The 20000-nt window shown below is 45.6% G+C and overlaps 2 protein-coding genes across 2 annotated transcripts in view; one reads left to right on the forward strand and one right to left on the reverse strand.

Moving 5' to 3' along the window:
- The window catches only part of LOC143023146 (uncharacterized), an 8584-nt gene extending 3635 nt beyond the window's left edge, over nt 1-4949 (forward strand). The window contains exon 3 of the mRNA XM_076181659.1: nt 4641-4949. Coding sequence (XP_076037774.1) covers nt 4641-4949 — 309 coding nt within the window. The remainder of the gene's footprint in view (nt 1-4640) is intronic.
- Nucleotides 4950-15593: 10644 nt separating this feature from the next.
- Nucleotides 15594-20000, reverse strand: part of LOC143023148 (cuticle protein 19-like) — a 4896-nt gene continuing 489 nt past the window's right edge. The window contains exon 2 of the mRNA XM_076181660.1: nt 15594-15911. Coding sequence (XP_076037775.1) covers nt 15594-15908 — 315 coding nt within the window. The 5' untranslated portion in view covers nt 15909-15911. The remainder of the gene's footprint in view (nt 15912-20000) is intronic.

The raw sequence follows: 20000 nt of genomic DNA on the forward strand, positions 1-20000 counted from the left end.
CACACACACACACACACACATATATATATATATATATATATATATCACTTAGACAAAATGTAGTAGCACATTTGTAAATAATATTCACGAAGAACCCATAGTCGGAATAAAAGGAAACTTAGAAAAAAGTATAACTTTTATATTTCGGCTAATAGCTATGGCCCTCTTCAGGAAAGTACAGATTACAAGAATTTGCAGAGACATAAGTACAATTGAGATGTGAGTAGAAGGAGAACACGCAGAGCTAAAACCGGACAATCCGTCACGCAGAGCGGAGTCAGAGGTGAGAGGATGTGTGGGTGGAGGTGTGAGGTCAGGAGGGAAGCGGGGTAGGAGCGGGGTCAGGAGGGTGATAATTCTTAACCAAACGGCTCACAGCTAGCCGTGAGATTGTGTCCGGGGACCATTGACTTTTGGAGATGTTCTTCGATTAAGGCTGATTAAAAAAAATTCTTCTAAAGCTACAATTGGACTTAAACAAAATTTTGGCCTTGTCCCAGTCAAGACTGCATTATTTGGTACTGACTCCGCCCTGCGTGACAGATTGTCCGGTTTTAGATCTGCGTGTTACCCTTTTACTCACATTTCAATTGTACTTATGTCTTTCCAAATTCTTGTAATCTGTACTTTCCTGAAGAGGGCTATAGCTATTAACCGAAATATAGTAGTTATACTTTCTTCCAAGTTTCCTTTTATTCTGAGTGTGGGTTCTTCGTGATTATATATATATATATATATATATATATATATATATATATATATATATATATATATATATATATAGTCTTCTCGTCTCCCTATTTCAGATATTCGCTGCTGTCTGCCTCATATCTGTTGTGACGGCTCTACCTGACCAGGTTCCCTCATACGGCGCCCCTCCACCGTCTTACAACCCTCCCGCACCCTCCTACAAGCCCGAACCCCAATATCCGGTACGTAAATGCTGTTTTGTCATTATGTAGAGTGGCATTCTCACCCTAAGCTACTGTGATACGCGCTGGATTTCGCAAAGGAGATAACAATGTGGCATCGTTACTCGGCTCTTTTGTTGTTGTTGTGTGTGTGTTTGTTTGTGTGTGGGTGTGTGTGTACTGTATGTGTGTGTGTGTGTACTGTATGTGTGTGTGTGTGTGTGTGTGTGTGTACTGTATATGTGTATGTGTGTCTGTGTGAAGAGAGCTCAGAACTCGTATGACCGATCTATGGGTAATGCTGTGACCTTACACGCACACACAAACCCAACTCCCCGCCCACAAGAGTTGGAGTAACGACTCGAAGGTACTGAAATTATTTCAGCCCTGAGCAGGATTCGAACCCGGACCGCCGTAGTAACAGTCGCGCCACCGAGTGTGTGTGTGTGTGTGTGTGTGTGTGTGTGTGTGTGTGTGTGTGTGTGTGTGTGTTTGCGTGTGTGTGTGTGTCTGTGTGTGTGTGTGTCTGTGTGTGTGTTCGTGTGTGTTTTTGTGTATGTGCGCGTAATATGACATTATTGGTACTTATGGCAATATTGTTGTCACAACAAAGTATAGTCAAAATAAAACAAATGTTACGTCGATTAGCTTCAAGAAATACAGGCAAATTCAAGAAAAAGCACAATTCTTCGTTCACACATTGTCTACATAGAATGTGATGAAAGCTGAAGGCAAGGCAGGGTTTCATCGGCACAGTCAAAATATGCTTCATGATTTTGACTAACACAAGATACATTAAGAATCCCGCCTCAGTTCGATTTATGCATGGTGCCTTTTCCCGAGGACAAATATATTACGATTTTCTGTGTAGATTTTGCCATAAACTCAACGACACATTAGAACAACAAATTCAGCTCATAAGAGATTATTCTCTTCCCAATTTTCCAATTGCCATCAATTTTCCTCATGAATTTATGTTTCTTCTTATACTTTCGCATGATGGGACGGGTAGGGAGGGTCACCATATAAATGAAGCGATTTGCTCTGCTGGATATGTTGTGTCTCACTACATTGCTTCTGACCCCTCATCCATAAGGAACTGAGATGAAAGAGAAATGAGCTACCTAGCTAGTCCGCAGCAAAGAACTTGGGAAACACCTTGGAAGTTACCTTAGGTACAGTGTGAATGGACTTGTCCAGCAGTCTGGCGAGCGCAAGGGAATCTTGTTCTTGGGGGTTATTTTGTAAAACCAGTGACGGAAGAAATGGGTTTTGGGAACCACGTGGTATACGCCTGAAGGCTGCACCAGCGATATGTGCTCAGAAATGCATAGTAAATAATGTCTCTATTAGCGTAGAAATAAAGATAATTCGAGTAGCCGGTCGTACGCCGTACCCTTGCTTATCTCCAAGCCCATTTCCATCACTGGCTGGACAAAATATCTTAACTTGCAGTGATAATGCGATTGGCACAAAATAATATTTACAAGAGCGTCCTGGCCCTTTTGAAAGCAAAGAGAGTTTCAGTTTTAAAAAAATCACAAATCTTCAGACCAAACACCAACACTGGGCACAAACTAATTCAGAACTAAGTTGGCGCACTGTCATTGGCTGAAACAGGCCGCGGGATTCTATTACAAATGTTTGCGTTTTTTGTTAACTAAAGTTAGATTATTTCAAACCCCTCGGTGAGGTGATACTCATAAAAATTCTATCATGGTTCGTGCTAAACAATTTTATTTAGACGAAGGGTAGGGGCATGGCAAAGGGTTAAACGGGTCTGGCCTCGTTGAGATAAATGGCTTCATTTATACTATGAGAGGCCTTGAACTGAAGATAATCTTCCTGTGCTAATTGACACATTTTCATCCCTAGTTTAACCTAACCTTACCTTACCTAACCTAACATAGTCTTACCTAAACTAAACTATCCTAATCTAAACTAACCTAATCTTACCTAATATGACTTAACCTAAACTAACCTGAATTAACCTAAACTAATCTAAACTAGCCTAACCCAAACTAAATTAACCTAAACTTTCCTAAACTAATCTGAACTAACCAAACCTAACGTAAGCTAATCTAACCTAGCTAAGTTGATGATATTTTGGGAACACCTGCTCTATAGCTTCTTGCGTGTAGCGCTGGAATTAATTCGGTCATATTTACTGCAACGCAACCAACCACTCCAGATGCGCGCGCAGATTGTCCGACAGTACCAAGAGTGCTTAATTTTCGTCTGCCTATAGCTGGAGCGAGGGGGTACCTACTTTCTAATTCAATCCTAGTTTCTAGTGTGTGTGTGTGTGTGTGTGTGTGTGTGTGTGTGTGTGTGTGTGTGTGTGTGTGTGTGTGTGTGTGTGTGTGTGTGTGTGTGTGTGTGTGTGTGTGTGTGTGTGTGTGTATGTATGTGTGTGTGTGTGTGTGTGTGTGTGTGTGTGTGTGTGTGTGTGTGTGTGTGTGTGTGTGTGTGTGTGTGTGTGTGTGTGTGTGTGTGTGTGTGATTCACCATGGTCTTGGATCACGTGTTGGACTCGTGATCGACAGCTATTTCCCTTCCAGAAGAGAGCCCAGAGCTCGTATATGACCGATCTATGGGTAATGCTGTGACCTTATACGGACACACTCCCCCAACTCCCCGCCCACAAGAGTTGGAGTAACGACTCGCAGCGCAGCGATACTGAAATTATTTCAGCCTTGGGTGGGATTCGAACCCGGACCGCCGTAGTGGCAGTCAGGTCTCCGGCAGTTTCTGTGGTGGAAGAGGAGGAGAAGGATGAGGATGAGGGAGACGAAGAATATAAAGAGGGGGAAGAGGAAGAGGGAGAGGAGGAAGGAGAGGACTGTGTGTGTGTGTGTGTGTGTGTGTGTGTGTGTGTGTGTGTGTGTGTGTGTGTTTTAAGCAAGTTTTAGCAGCAATATTTCAGTTGCCTCCTTCATCGGCCCCATTATTTAACATAAGAACATAATAACCAAAGAATGGAGGAGGCTGCAAGAGACCACAAGGCCTACGCTAGGAAATTCCATGTCCCTTACCACCTGTCATCCGCATCCGTAAAGTTATCTAATCTTCTCTTAAAACAACCAAGAGCTTCAGCGCGGACTACTATTCCACTCGTTAATCACTCTGTTGGTAAACCAGTTCTTGCCTATATCCTTCTTCAACCTAAAGTTTGGTCTCAGCGCGCTTGCCCGCTCCTCACTTTATGACGCAACAAAACTTGTTTTGGCGCTTTTCTATCGTCAGACTATTTTATTCGGTTTTAATCGACTCCCGAACTCTTCGTTGTAATGTTAACGTTTGCGTTCTTCAAAGTCAGCTGATACGCATTATACGACAAGACCTGGTTTCAGATCCGCTAATTCACTAATTCGCGAATTCACAGATTCGACAAATCACAAATTCGCTATTTCATGAATTCACAAATCCACAAATCCTCAAATCTGCTCATTCGTGAATTCGCAAATTCACTCATCTAATGCGCAAATCAGTAAATCCTCTAATTTGCTAATCAGCAAATCAGCTTAGCCACTACTCCGCTTATCAGTAAATCGGCTTCTCCGCTACTCCGCTAATCAGGAAATCAGCAAATCTCAAAATCCGCTACTTCACAAATCCGCTACTTCGCTAATCAGCAAATAAAAAGACCAACTAATTCGCTATTCAACCAATCAGCAAATCCACTAATTTGCAAATCCGCTAAATTGGCTCCAAATCTTCCTACCCCAGCCCATGCCCCACCAGTTCGGCTACAACGTCCAGGACTACCAAGGCAACAACTTCGGCCACAGCGAGAACTCGGACGGCAAGAACGTCCAGGGCGAGTACCGAGTCCAGCTCCCGGACGGTAGAACTCAGATCGTCACCTACAACGCCGACCACTCCGCAGGCTTCGTCGCCGACGTCAAATTCGAGGGGGAGGCTCAGTACCCTGCCCCATCCCCCTCTTACAGCCCCCCAGCTCCCTCTTACAGCCCCCCAGCCCCCTCTTACAGCCCCCCAGCCCCGTCTTATAACCCTCCTTCCCCTTATGTCTGAGTCATGTATGACTTAATCTGACCTGACTGTATAGTATCCTGGAAGATAATAAAATGTTACCTTATGCTATGACTTTCGTATCATTGTACATACCCACCTACTGTTGTTGTTTTCATTCCCTAGACCAGCGGTTCTCAAACTTTATTGGCTGCGACCCCTAGATATCACTTCGATAGCTTCGCGACCCATTCTCCCAACAAAAGAAAAAGAGGGAGAGGAGGAAGAGGAAGTATAGGAAGAGGAGGTAGAGGAAGAAGAGGAGGAGGAAGAGAAAGTGGAGGTAGAAGAGGATGAGGGAGATGATGAGGAGGAAAAAGATGTAGAGGTAGAGGGGAAGGAGGGAGAGGAGAAAGAGGAAGAGGAGGAGGAGAAAGAGGAGGTAGAAGGAAAGGAAGAGGAGGAGGAAGAGGAAGTGGAAATAGAGGAAGAGGAGGAGGGGGAAGAAGAGGAGGAGGAAGGGGGGAAGGAGGGAGGAGAAAGAGGAAGAGGAGGAGGAGAAAGAGGAGGTAGAAGGAAATGAAGAGGATGAGGAAGAGGAAGTGGAAATAGAGGAAGAGGAGGAGGGAGAAGAGGAGGAGGAAGAGGAAGTGGAAATAGAGAAAGAGGAGGAGGGGGAAGAAGAGGTGGAAGCGGAGGAGAATGCAGTTGCTGGAGTTCATGAAAGGCACCCTCCCCCTCCCCTCCCCTCCCCCTCCTCCTCCCCTCATCTCGCGGTTCTAATTCCTGTAAGGCTCATAGCCCCTTCATTACCTGTTAACACTTTTCCTGTCATTCTGGATGTCGTCAAGTAATTTTATTATGTCAAGGGGTTGTGGGGGGCGCCACGCCCCCCACAACTCTGAACACGACCAGGGTCTCGGTCGGATGAAGGAAATTCTGGAGAGAACATAAAAGGGAGTCACCTCTCTTCCCTTTCTCCTCCTCCCTTCCCTTCCTCCTCCTCCCTCCCCTCCCTCCTCCTCCCTCCCCTCCCTCCTCCTCCCTCCTCCTCTTCCTCTTCCTCCTCCTCCTTCTTCTCTTCCTCCAACTCCTCCTCCTTTTTCTTCTCTTCCTCATCTTCTCCTCGTCTTCTTTCCTCTCCTCCTACCCTTTCCATTCCTCCTACTTATCTTTCCTTTCCTCCTTCTCCTCCCCTTCTCCTCCTCTTTCCTCTCCTCCTCCTCATCTTCTTTCCTTTCACTCTCCTCCTCCTCTCTTCCACTCTCTTCCCCACCCCCGTCTCGCACCCTCCCCCTCCCCCTCCCCTCCCCTTCCTCTTCCCCTCCTCCCTCCCCTCCACTCTCCATTCCCCCCCCTCAACTCCCCCTACCCTCCAATCCCCACCCTCTCCACTTCGACCAACCCTCCACTCCTCATCTCCCACCTCCCTCTCCCCTTTCCTTCCCTTTCTCTCCCCTTCCTCCCTTTCCCTTTCCCTTTTCCCTTTTCCACCCCTTCCCCACCCTCCCATCCCCCTCCTTTCCCCTTACCCTTTCCCTTCTCCTCTCCTCCTCCCCTTCCCCTCCACTCCATTCCCCCCTCCCTTCAACTTCCCCCTACCACCCATTCCTCATCCATCCCCTTCACTTCGACCAACCCTCCACTCCCACCACCCCTCAACTTCAACCTCCACTCCATCTTATCCGACTCCCACTTCCCCTACCGTATCCCCTGAACTCCCTCCTCTCCTTCCCTCCCTTCCTTCCCCTTCCCCCTTTCCTCTCCCTATCTCCTCCCTTCCCCTCTGCACCCCTCCCCTCCTTCTCCCCTTCCTCTTCCACGCGTTCCCTTCCCCTTCCCCTCTGCATCCCTCACTTACCCTTTCCCCTTCCCCTCTGCTTCCCTCCTTTCCCCTCCCCCTCCTTTCCCCCTTCCCCCTTCTCTCCCTATCTCCTCCCTACCCCATTCCCTTCCCCTCTACCCCTCTCTCCCCCAGCCCCTTCCCCTTCTGTAGCCCTTCCACTCACCCTTACTCATTCCCCATTCCGTCCCCATTCCCCTACTTATTCCCCACCCATCCTCCTCCCCGTCCCCTTTTCCCCTCCCCCTTAGCCTTCCCCTTTCCCTTCATCTTCCCCTTCCCCGCCCACTTCCTCTTCTCTTCCCCTCTGCCCCCTCCTCTCCTCCACTCTCCCATCCCCTCCCCTCCACTCCCTCCTCTCCTCCACTCCCCATTCCCTCCACTCCTTCCATCACTCAACTTCCATCACCCCTCCACTCCCTCCTCTCCTAATCCCACTTCCCCTCGCCTGCTCGCCCCTCCCCCACTTCCCTTCTCCTACCCTCCCTCCTCTCCCAGTTTCACTTTCCCTCCCCTGCTCTCCCCTTCCCACATCCTCTCCCCTCCCCTCCCCTCCCCTCCCCCGCCCTTCCCCTCCCCTCCCCTCCCATCTCGCCCCCCTCCTTTCCTTTCAGCACCTCTGATCGTCCTTCCCTCTTTTCCCTTTCCTTCCTTTCCCTTCCGTTCCTTTCGTGAATGCGCGCCTTTCGGCCGATACGATGCTTTGCTTCTAGACCAAGCAGCAGGAGGTCGTTTTGCTGTGGCCCTTCATGTCGGTGGGTGGAGGGTGGGTGGGGCTTATCCCACCCCACCCCGCCCCCCTTCTGGCAGGTGGGAGGAAGGATGAGGGGGGGGGGGCTCCGTTGCTCCACCCCTGAAGTAAGAGATCACCGGAAAAAAAAATGCTCTTGACAGATTGAAGAAGTAGAGAGGAGGAACGCATTCAGGACGCTCGCGGAGTGAGTGATTCCGTCGTGCATACGACGATGCACGATGGTGTTCGGGCCGTGTGGGTGTGGGGTGTGGGGAGAAAAGTGGGGGAGAGAAATGGGATCAGAGATGGGGGTGGTCACAGAAACCGTCTCTCCGTAGCTAGATAGACAAATAAATGAACAAATGAATAACGGAATAAATAGATAACAAATAAGTAGATAAACAGATAAATAAAATAAACAGATAAATAAACGAATAAATGAATCATACAGAAGTCGATAAATTAGTAAATAAATAACTAAATGAAATGGCACAACTGAATGTGTTTTTTCACACTTGGCAAATTTTCCTCCCATATCCTTCCTCCAATCTCCATTTGAATAACTGGAATATGATTTCGCTTACAGATATCGACTTCTTTAAGAACCTTTCAATAGTTTGTCTAACACTCGTATGGGTTTACAGTCTCCAGTTTATCATTCAGCTTTGCTTTATATGACGGAAAGATGATATCTTAATATTAGGAGATATGTAAAATGGAATATTATAACCGAAGTCGTTTTCACTCGGACGAACTGTCGACGGTCGGCGCTGGCGAAGCCCGTGGAAGAAGTCCAGTGTGATAACTTCTTTAGGCAGGTCCTGATTTGGGGGCGTCTATGTCGTGGGACCATCCCCCTAGCCTTCAGCATGGAGGTGTTAGCTCCACTGCCACTAACACTTTTAAGTCACTTACTTTATTCATCTTTGGGGCCAATGCAATTTCCTTCTCTTAAGTATGTTTCCACCAAATCTTCTGTAACAAGTTAGTAAAGTTTCTTGATGGGGTGAATTAAAACGGAGATATAGTTTTTCTTCTTTTCTTCCAATTAATTACACTTGGTTATTCAAGCTACACCAAGGGACTCCCACTTGGGATCCTTGTACACCCACAAAGCCAAGTCTGCTTTGACGTCACTATTTAATTCATCCAATAACTTTGAACGTTACAAATAAGTGCCACCCTTTAAGGGCGTGACTTTACCTCCGTGCACCAATAATTTCTCTCCTCCTCCACCCTTTTCTCCAATCAGAAAGGCTGTTATACTGTCTCAAGCAATACTGTTTACGCAAGCACTTCTGTCACAAGCGGAACGTGGCTTAATGTTTACATTTCGTCATATCAGCACTTCTATCGATACCCTAGCCTATATTTACAAAACATCGGACGGCAAGCGAGAATATGCAACTCTGCAACTTCCTCTCGGCCATTGTTTCAAAACATCCAGGTAATAACAATAAAATTTGCATATCTTTCCACCTACCCCTCTATCTACCTAAATGTTGTTGCAGTGGCGACCGCTTGCCAGAATTCACGTGATATATATATATATATTTTTTTAGCCCGTTATTGTTTTAAAAGTAATACAAGATGGTGATTATTAGTGATTCTGGCGTAGAAGCGTTCATAGCACGGGAGCCCACAGTAGAGGAGATAGAAAAGCTCTCAGTTGCTGAACTGCGGGTAGTAGCTGCGTTTAATGGTTTTGACTTGTCAAAAAAAGGCAAATAAGTCAAGGTTTGTTACAGTAGTCTTGCCAACACATTAGGATTAGAAACAGAATCTTTGAACGGAACCGAAATGTCGGACGAGTCACAAAGAGTGAGGGAGGAGCCAGAGGAAGATGTGATTGTACGCCGGCTAGAGTACGAGCTTAAGATAAAAAAGTAGAGTTACGGACAGAGGAAATAAAGTCAGGTGGAAGTAGGTCTCCCCAACCGTCTTTTGTTCAAGATAAGGCAGTTAGGTTAGTTCCACCTTTTTTCAGAGAGCCACCTAGACGAGTTTTTTGCTAGTTTTGAAAGGCTGGCTATCCGTCTCGAATGGCCAAGGCGTTTTTGGACAATTCTGTTTCAACACAGTTTCAGAGGTAAAGCGTTGAAAGCTTATCCGGCCCTTCCTGATGAGGAGGCTTCGAATTATGAGGCAGTGAAATGTCAAGTGCTAAATGCCTATTCCCTTGTGCCAGAGACAAATAGGCAGATATTTCGAGGGTGCAAAAAGACGCTTGAGATTAGCCATTTAGAGTTAGTTCGTACTAAACGAGAAATCTTTTTAAAGTAGAGGAGAGCCTCGGCCGCGGGGAATTTTGAAAAATTAATTGAACTTATCCTAATAGGGGATTTTTATTTGACTATATCCAGAGAGGTAGCTACACATCTCGCGGAAAAGGATTTTAAGACTTTAGAGGAGGCTGCTACAATGGTAGACAAGTATGTGCTGGCCCGAAAGGACGCGTATGTGCAACGCCCAGGAGGTAGGTTGGTCAGCCAATCCCTGCCAAAGGGAATGTCGGGGCCAATGAGACAGGCCGGTCCTCCTTTGCAGAGCAAAGACAGTTCTAAACTTGTTCCAGTAGGTAAAGGTAAAAATAACGTACAGTGCTCTTACTGTAAAAAGAGTGGTCATGGAAAACAATATTGTTGGTGAAAGTTGCAGGCAGGGAAGTCTAAGCCTGTGATGTTAGCTTCGAAGGCACCAGAGCCTGAGGGTGTCCCCGACGAGCAGGTAAAGTCCGTTGGGGTGGTAAACAGCGGGAGTATCAGCCAGTCACCAGACGTAGGTTACAAGAACTTTTTATCTGTTGGTGAGGTCACAGTAGGCGAGGTATCGAAACCCGTCACAGTTTTGCGCGACTCGGGAGCACGTAAATACAGATTGTTTTAAGGGAGTGGCTTCAGTAGCTGTTTTGACTGATCTGCCGATCCAGGGAGTAGATTTTATTTTGGGGAACGATTTAGCCGGAGGGAAAATGGGGAAAGACCCCTCTCCGATTCTTCAGGTGAAGCCGGAAGGTTCGCCGGATTTAACGCAGTTAGAAGAGGCCATGCCCCAGCTTTTCCTTTATGTGGAGTCACCCGCTCGATGACAGCAACTCACCCACCTCCCGGGTCGCCGGGCCCCGTTAAGAGGAACACTGACACCCACCCCGATGATGTAGTTGACATTGCCTCCCTGTTCACCCACAGCGATAATGTTCTTGTTAGTTCTTCCGCAGATAAGTCCATTTCAGGAAGACAGGCGTTAATAATAGCCCAGAAGGAGGACAAGGAGTTGGCGCCCCTTTTGGAGGAAGGTGGTGACCGAGAGGAGGAGGCGAGACCGACCTCCATCTTCTTCCTACGAGAAGGGGTCCTGTGCCGACGATGGTTGCCGCCCACCTACCCTAAGGAGGACGCACCGTGGGCAGCCGTGGAGCAGGTCGTGGTCCCAGCAACCTACCGCAAGGCCCTCTTGGAAGTGGCCCACGACGGACGCTTTGCGGGCCACCTAGGCATCCGGAAAACCTTCGAGAGGCTCAGCCGGGCTTTCTTTTGGCCAGGCATTAGGAAGGACGTCGCGCAGCACTGCAAGCTGTGCCATGTCTGCCAAATGGCGGGGGCGCCCAACAAAAGAAACCCGCCTGCCCCCTTAGTGAAGATACCTCACCTGCCGGAGCCCTTCGCAGAACTCCAGGTGGGCGTCGTGGGACCTCTCGACAAAGCACGGACGGGCAACCAATATCTATTGACCATGGTCGACACGGCCACCAGGTATGTGGAGGCGGTTCCTATGCATAGTGTCACGGCGACTATGATAGTCCGCCACATGATGAACTTATTCTCTCAGTTCGGAGTACCGTGCAGTATGCAGAAGGACAGGGCCTCTTATTTCAAGGGGAAAGTGTAATTTTACAGTCTCCACTGGCTTCCTGCACAAAGTTGCGAGCCCCTATCTCCCTCAAAGCCAAGGGGTAATGGAAAGAAGCCACGAAACCCTTGAAAGTATTCTAGGCAAATATGCGCTTGTATATCAAAAATCATGGGATGACAATTTACAATTTGTAAAATTCGTGCTTAGGGACATGCCATCTGAGAGTACAGGCTTTAGCCCCTTCCGAATTCATTTTTGCCTACCAGGTTAGAGGGCCCTTGTGTCATATTAAATAGAGGTTGTTGGGAGTCGGAGCATAAATATTTCAGCTTGTTAGAGTGGATTGGAGGAAATTAGGCAAAATTTGATCAAGAGCTGGAAAATCGCTGCAGAGCACCTGGACGAGTCTCAGTCCCGTGCTAAGCACTGGTTTGACAGGAACATCAGGTACCGGGAGTTCCAACCAGGCGACTTGGTGCTAGTCCTTCTGCCATTTAAAGGAAACGCCTTTCAGTTCAAGTTCCAAGGCCCTTACAGAGTAATTAAAAAGATGGGGGAAGTAAAGTATGTGGTTGCCACACCAAAGCGTCGCCGCAAATAGTGGTTATGCCACATAAGTATGCTCAAGGACGATGCGCACACCTCTGGGGGAACCTTTAGGGCCCCTCCGTCTGTCTCACGAGCCCGGTGAGTCCAGCCGAGGTCGAGGAAGAGGTCGAGGTCGGCCCCATACCGGTCTCCTTCGCGGAAGCTTAGGGTGAGAACACAGCTGCTCGAGCCTTGCTCGAGATAAGGTTGGGTCACCTGAACGTTGAGCAGAATCGAGAGCTGCTCGCCGTGATGGATAAGTACCCCAATGTGTTTAAAGACCGACAGGGTTTGGCCACCTCGGTAGTCCATGACATTTATGTTTGCAACGCTTCCCCGGTTAAGCAAAGCCCATATAGGTACACCCCGATAAGGCTCCCTTGATTCAGAAGGAGATTGACGCCATTTTGTAGATGGGCCTCATTCGACCGGGTGCGAGTGAGTGGTGTTAACCCGTTCTGCTTGTGCATAAACCAGACGGTGGCCAGAGGCTCTGTATTGATTTCAGGAGGGTCAATAAGGTTACCAAGAAGGATTCTTTTCCTCTGCCTCGGATAGAGGATTGCATAGAGCGCATAGGTTCATCGAACTACCTGTCAAAGGTAGACTTGTTAAATGGTTTTTGGCAGATTCCCCTGTCGAGCAAAGCGCAGGAAATTTGCAGTTTTTCCACCTTAGGACAAACGTATCTTCCTTTAGTGTTACCGTTCGGCCTATGCAATTCTCCCTCCACTTTCCAAAGGTTAATGCACTCTGTGTTAGCCGGCACTGACAATGTCGTAGTTTATTTGGACGACATTTTAGTTTTCACAGACACATGGCAGGGCCATATTAACCAGCTGGATTCTTTGTTTAATGCCCTTAACAACAACAACTTCGTAGTAAAAATTTCAAAGTGTATTTTTGCTCAACTTCAAGTCCCTTACATAGGGCATATTGTGGTTGGGGGCGTTCTGTCCCTCCCCCCCTTTCAGGAAAAGTTGAGTCAATTTCTATGATGGCCGTTCCTAACACAAAGAGACAGGTTTGGAGGTTCCTAGGGGCGGTAGGTTACTATCGGCGCTATATAAAGAATTTTGCTGATTTAACTCTTCCACTCACCGAGTTGCTTAAGAAAAATACTCCTTTCAAATGGTCAGAGCCTTGCGAAAAATCCTTTCAAGGGTTAAAGCAAGTACTGTGCTCGTACCCTGTTCTTGTTGCTCCAAAATTTGGAAAAATTTTGAACTCGCTTGCGATGCAAGTGATGGAGCAATTGGAGGTATCCTGCCTCAGGAGAATGAACAGGGAGATCACCCGGTGTACTTCAACAAAAAGCTTATGCCTGCTCAAAAGAATTATGCAACGGTGGAGTAGTTACTCAGCATGTTCTTTCATTGGACTATTTTTCATTTTATTTGCCTCCTTCAGAGGAAATAAAAATCTACACTGATCACCGGCCACTCACATACCTTGAGTCGTTTAAAACCATGAACCAGCGGCTTACTCAATGTAGTTTGTATCAACAGAATTTCAAACTCGAGGTCATCCACATAAAGGGAGTGGATAATGTTCTGTCGGATATGTTTTCGCGGCCAGTGAATGAATGAAAATCTTAAGAAAATGCGTAAGAGCTACGCTCTTCTACATTTTTTTTTGTGGGGAGGTGTCACGTATCTCGAATGTTCACGTGTTTTCTTTCTTTGTGCGGTGGCTGTAAGTTGTCGGCCAGTACGTACTTTTCATTCCCCTACCCCTTTATCGCCCAGCTGCGTCCAAGTTTGACACACCCAGTAGGTCAAGCAATGGTCAGATCAGCGGCGTCTTTTGTGATGTCCCTTGACTTCAGGTCAAGTACCCGTGAACATAAGCATTGCGGCACATCTTGCCAAATTGTTTTTGAGTATGTCTTCTTTCTTTTTGTCTATGTACTTTTCTGTTTAGTTTGATGGAATGCAGCCAGAATTCCCTCAACATTTATTGTAACCAATTAACATATGATGTTACGCAAGCCACACCCACAATCTTTGTATCTTGATATAATTATTGCCCTCGTATGGCAACACTCAATCGCCGGCCGACTGGCTGGACGTGTGCGCACTCACGTAAAGTTACCATTTTATTTTTGTAGTCCTTTTTACTTTTTGTATTAGTATTAAGGTCTTTTTATGTACGTGCATGTTAGTTTTGTGTATGTATTTTTAAGGCTTGTAAGTGGGTTAGGCTTCTATGCCGTTTTTCAAAGTGGTATAGAAAAAAAATACTTCCTGTTTGTCCTTTCGGCCTTGATGACTCCATTGTCCTATCAGGTCACTTGCCAATCCTTTAAAAGGTAGGGATCCTCTTGCTTGCTTGCTCTTTCTTCTTCTTCATTCGACGAGTCGGTGGGTGACCTATTTTTGATTCTTCTATTCCCGTGGTAATTCCTTTGGGGGGTAGTTTCTTAGTCCCGTAGTCTCCAGCACACTTTTATGATAGATTTCGAGTTGACGTATCTATTAGGTTATCGTAAATCTCTGTATTCTCCACCCTTTCAATTTCCCATTACTTCCGTGTATTCATTACGGGTGTTTTTACTAGTTTGTTAGGTCACCTTTAGGGTTCATGATTTAGGAGTGTCAATCTGGCTTTTTCCTTTTCGTTCCCGTGCGTGATCTTTTCAATTACCTTTGTTTTTCCACAAGTGCTACTTTAACTACCTATTTGTTTCTTTTTACACAAGTGTTATTTTTTCACCTGTTTGTTGCTTGTACACAAGTGTTCTTAGGGTTAAATAATATAAAAGAAATCATCACGTGAATTTTGTACTGTTTCTTATCTTCTGATTTTTATCTTACATTTAATACTTAACTTGTAATATTTCTGTGACCAAAGGGTTTTCGTTGTTATTGTTATGTTTTTGTAAATAAAAGTTTAAAACGAATCCCTCTTTCCCAAACCTGGGCACGGAGTGGCGGGATAGGAAATAAAATAAATTAAAAACATAAATTTCAAATCTTAAAATATCTCTCCTCCCCCGGCCCCATTTGTTACAATGTCTACCTCAATCTACCGGCCTCTTACACTTCCTCTACCCTCCCCTCTCGCCACCTTCTTTTCCTCTCAGCACCTCTCCTCGTCCTTCTCTTCTCTTTCCCTTCTGTTCCCTTCATGATTCGCGCATTTTGTCCATCACGACGCTTTGCTTTCTGGCGAAGTAGCAGGAGATCGCTTCGCAGTGCCACTCCAAGTCGGTGGGTGGATGGTGAGTGGGGCCTAATTCCCTCTTCTGGCCGTGTGTGTGTGTGGGGGGGGGGCGCCTTCACCCCACTGCTGAAGTAAGAGATGATCTTTAAAAAAGTGGAGGTCCCGACCTCCAGAGGAGTCGAGAAAGACTTCTCTAGATCCTACAACCCCTCCTACTTCTTCCTCCTTCTCCTCCTCTTCCTATTCCTTTCACTACCCATCCTAACGCGTCTACTACTTGTCACCGTTGTACATACATAGACAGGCAAGCAGATATTTTGTTGCTGGGGGAATGGGTCGCGAAGCTATCGAAGTAATATCTAGGGGTCGCAGCCAATAAAGTTTGAGAACCCCTGGTCTAGGGAACGAAAACAACAACAGCAGGTAGTTATGTGCAATAAGACGAAAGTCATAGTATAAGGTAACATTTTATTATTTTCCAGGACACCATACAGTCAGGTCAGATTAGGTCATACATGACTCAGACTCAGTAATTAGGCCCATAACGGGAAGGAGGGTTATAAGACGGGGGTGGGGGTTTATAGGAGGGGTGTGGGGGGCTGTAAGAGGGAGCTGGGGGGCTGTAAGAGGGGGCTGGGGCAGGGTACTGAGCCTCCCCCTCGAATCTGACGTCGGCGACGAAGCCTGCGGAGTGGTCGGCGTTGTAGGTGACGATCTGAGTTCTACCGTCCGGGAGCTGGACTCGGTACTCGCCCTGGACGTTCTTGCCGTCCGAGTTCTCGCTGTGGCCGAAGTTGTTGCCTTGGTAGTCCTGGATGTTGTAGCCGAACTGGTGGGGCATGGGCTGCGGTGGGAAGATTTGGAGCCAATTTAGCGGATTTGCGGGTTTGGGAATTAGTGGATTTGCTGATTGGTTGATTAGCGAATTAGTTGGTCTTTTTATTTGCTGATTAGCGAAGTAGCGGATTTGTGAAGTAGTTGATTTTGAAATTTGTTGATTTCATGATTTGCTGATAAGGGGAGTAGCGGAAAAAACTGATTTGCTGATTAGCGGAGTAGTGGATATACTGATTTATTGATTAGCAAATTAGAGTTTTTGCTGATTTACGGATATATAAATAAGCGAATTTGCGGATATCCGAATTAGCATATATATGGATCAGTGAATTTGTGAAATCGCGAAATAGCTAATGTGTGAATTGTCGAATTTGCGGTTTCGCGAATTAGTGAATTAGTGGATTCGAAAGCAGGTCTTTTCGTATAACGCGTATCAGCTGACTGTGAAGTGCGCACACTTTAACATTGTAACAAAGAGTTCGGGAGTCTACTAAAACCAAACAGAATCGTGTGGCGATAGTTAGGAAAACTCTAAAAGTAGTTTTGTTGCATGATGAAGTGAGGAGCGGGCAACCGCGCTGGGGCCAAACTTTAGGTTGAAGAAGGATATAGGCAAGAACTGGTTTACCAACAGAATGGTTAACGAGTGGAATAGTAGTGCGGGCTGAAGCTCTTTACGGATGCGGATGACAGGCGGTAAGGGAAATTATACTTTGTAGCGTAGGCCTTGTGGTCTCCTCCACGGTCCCGGACGATTGGTCTAACGACGATTGGTCTAATTCCAATTGGTCCAAAGCGAATTGGTCTAAAACCATCTCGTCCAATAGTACGATTGGTCCAACAACACGATTGGTCTAAAACCATCTCGTCCAATAGTACGATTGGTCCAACAACACACATTGATCTAAAACCAACCGCTTCACCTAAAGGATAGTTTGTGCAAAATTTCTTTATTCTAACTACCGATTTAACTAAGATTGGTCCAAAGCGAATTGGTCTAAAACCAAATATACGATTCGTCTAATTACCATAGCTAACTACCGCTTCATCTAAAGGATACTTTGTGCAAAATTTCTTTATTCTAACTACCGATTTAACCAAGAGATAGTTTGTGTCGAAGTTCTTTCTTACTTTATTTTAGAGTATTTGCATTTTGGAGTATTCTCCTAAGCCCTTAGCATGGAGTTTCCTTAAAAGTGGCAGTTGCCGACAAGATTGACAAGATAAACACCATGTGAGGACGGAGCCTTTATTTGTACGACGTTTCGCTTATTACAGCTTTTTCAAGGGGGGAAGGAAGAGGAGGAGGAGGAGAAGGGGGGGGGATTTGACACTGGGAAAGGATGAGAATGCTGGCCCAAACGTCCGTGGGCGAAAAGTCCACCAAGGGTGGTTTAGATATTTAATATTTTGCTGGCCATGGGTATTAGGGGAATAATGTGAGGCGAGATGTTAAACATGCCCCTATTTTGCTCAATAGTGTTCGTTCCTTGAATGACTGCTGCTTCTAAACATTTCCTGCGGACTGGAAGAATGCAGAGCTGCTGATACGGGAACCAGACAAAATCAGCAGGAAATGTTTAGAAGCAGCAGTGTGTTATTAGAGGAGAATCTAACGCTAAACTCAAGAGAAAAGATATTGAACGTGAAGAGAGAATCTTGTCTGTTTTTAGCGAGAAGGACAATAATATTACGATAGGTTAGAGTTTCTACGAGCGCTGGCACATAATCTAAAATTTTGAGCTTTCAGTATATAATATTGCTTATTAAGTTAAATTTTTATATCCTTTTTGTATTTTTTAAGTATATCTTTATGTGTGTCCTAAATAAAAGTCTCTATCATTGTCTTTAAAGTATATTTTTATGTGTGTCTTGAATAAAAGTCTCCGATTTAAATTCTTGTATTTCTATCATTGTCTTTACATCAATTTTAGACTAATCGTCATTAGACCAAATAGTATATTGGACGAATCGGTTTTAGACGAATCGGTTTTAGACGAAATGATCTATTAGACCAATTGGCTTTGGACCAATCGGTATTAGACCAATCGTCGTTAGACCAATCGTACCAAACCCCTCCTCCATTACTTGGATTATTTTGTGTTCTTATATTAAATAAAAGAACCGGCGAAGGAGGCAACTGAAATATTGTAAGTAAAACTAGCTTAAACACACATACTCACACACACACACACACACACACACACACACACACACACACACACACACACACACACACACACACACACACACACACACACACACACACACACACACACACACACACACACACACACACACACACACACACACACACACACACACACACACACACACACACACAGAACTGACTTGTTGATTATAGAATCATGAGAGGTATGGAAGTCCTTGATAGAGAAGATTTACTAAATTCATAAATTGGGATAAGAGAAATACAAGGGGACATGGAAGGAAGCTCAAAAAGGACAGTTTTAGAGGAGACCTGAAAAAGAACAGCTTTCTCCACAGAGTGGTGGGTGTATGGAACAAACTAGAGGAAACTATAGTGTGTACAAAATCCATGCACGAATTTAGGAGCAATTTAGACACTGCGAGATACAGAGACGGGACACTACGAGCGTAGCTCCCCTTTCCCTAAGATACAACTAGGTAAATACACACACAAAAAATGCGTAGCAAAGTTGCCACATTGTTATTATCTCCTTTACGAACTCCAGCATATGTACATGGATGGGGTGGTGTGGGAGGTAAATCCAAGGGTAATGGGCAGGGGGATTGGATATGGTGAAAGTAAATGAAGAAAAGTGGGAGGTAAACCACATGTCGTTTGCTGACGACACTGCTCTTGTGGCAGGACCAGAGATGTTAAGGAAGTTAGTCATGGAGTTTGGGAAGGTGTGGAAGAGGAAAAAGTTGAAAGTAAATGTTGATAAAAGTAAGGTGATGAGATGTAAAAGGGGAGAGGATGACAACAATTTGGAAGTGTATACATCACTATAACCACATCACCATTCCCATAAATCATGTGAGCGGTGTCACAATCATCACCCAGACATTCTGTCGCCAGAACATCCGCTCTGACAAGCTGACTCAACAGTTGTCGAGCACTCGGAACCAAGATACACACACAGACATACGAACGCACACATAAATGCGGTCAATCGCCAATTCCGAATGATACACGACAACACAGTAGTAATCAACCCTTGCCCCCTGGATATATTATACAATATAAAAAAGGATATAAGAAATAATTTATGAACTAACAACAACCATGTAAAGGGCCGGATTTTCCTATTAAAATTGTTTTCAAGGTGACTAAAGAGCACCTCAGAATTTTACAGACTCGGCACTTCCTCCCACAAAAACGGAGTGCAGAGCTCCAGGGTCGGTCGGTGTCTGACGTGCCCTGTGTATCATAATGTACAGAACTGTGCGTGAACTGTGTAAATAAAGTGAAGAAACTGAAGGGGGGTACACAGGTAGCTACGTAGTTGGCTACAGAAGTGAGTATTAAAAAAAGAAAGAGGATGAATAACTTTAGGTACTTGGGGCTGCATATGGTGGGAAGGAGAGAAATGGAGGTGGTGGTAGATTGTAGACTGAGAGAAGCCAATAAGTGCCTTGGGGTATTAAAAAGTATAATGAGAAATAGACTTTTGGAAATGGGTGCTAAGAAGAGATTGTATGAAGGAGTGATTGTGCCGACGGTACTACATGGATCATACGAGAGGAAGAGTTTAAATGTATTTGATATGAAATATCTGAGAAGTATGGTAGGTGTTACAAGGTTGAATAGAAAGAGAAACGAGGAGGTGAGGAGGAGAGTGGGGGTGAAAAAGGAGACGGGAGATAGGGTTGATTATAGAGTATTGAGATGGTTTGGACACATGGAAAGAATAAGTGAAGAAATATTAGTAAAACAATGTGGAAGGCAGAGGTGGATGGAGTGAAAATGAGGATGCGACCGAGGATGAGATGGATGGATGGGGTGAAAGGGACATTGAGGAAGGGAGAGAAAAGGCAGGAGAAAAGGGTGAATGGAGAATGGCTGTGTATGGATGATACTGTGATACATAGAAAGGAGTGGGTGGGG

Source organism: Oratosquilla oratoria, unplaced genomic scaffold (genome assembly GCF_046742065.1).
Source record: "Oratosquilla oratoria isolate Oo_2021 unplaced genomic scaffold, ASM4674206v1 SCAFFOLD45, whole genome shotgun sequence".
Taxonomy (NCBI): Eukaryota; Metazoa; Arthropoda; class Malacostraca; order Stomatopoda; family Squillidae; genus Oratosquilla; species Oratosquilla oratoria.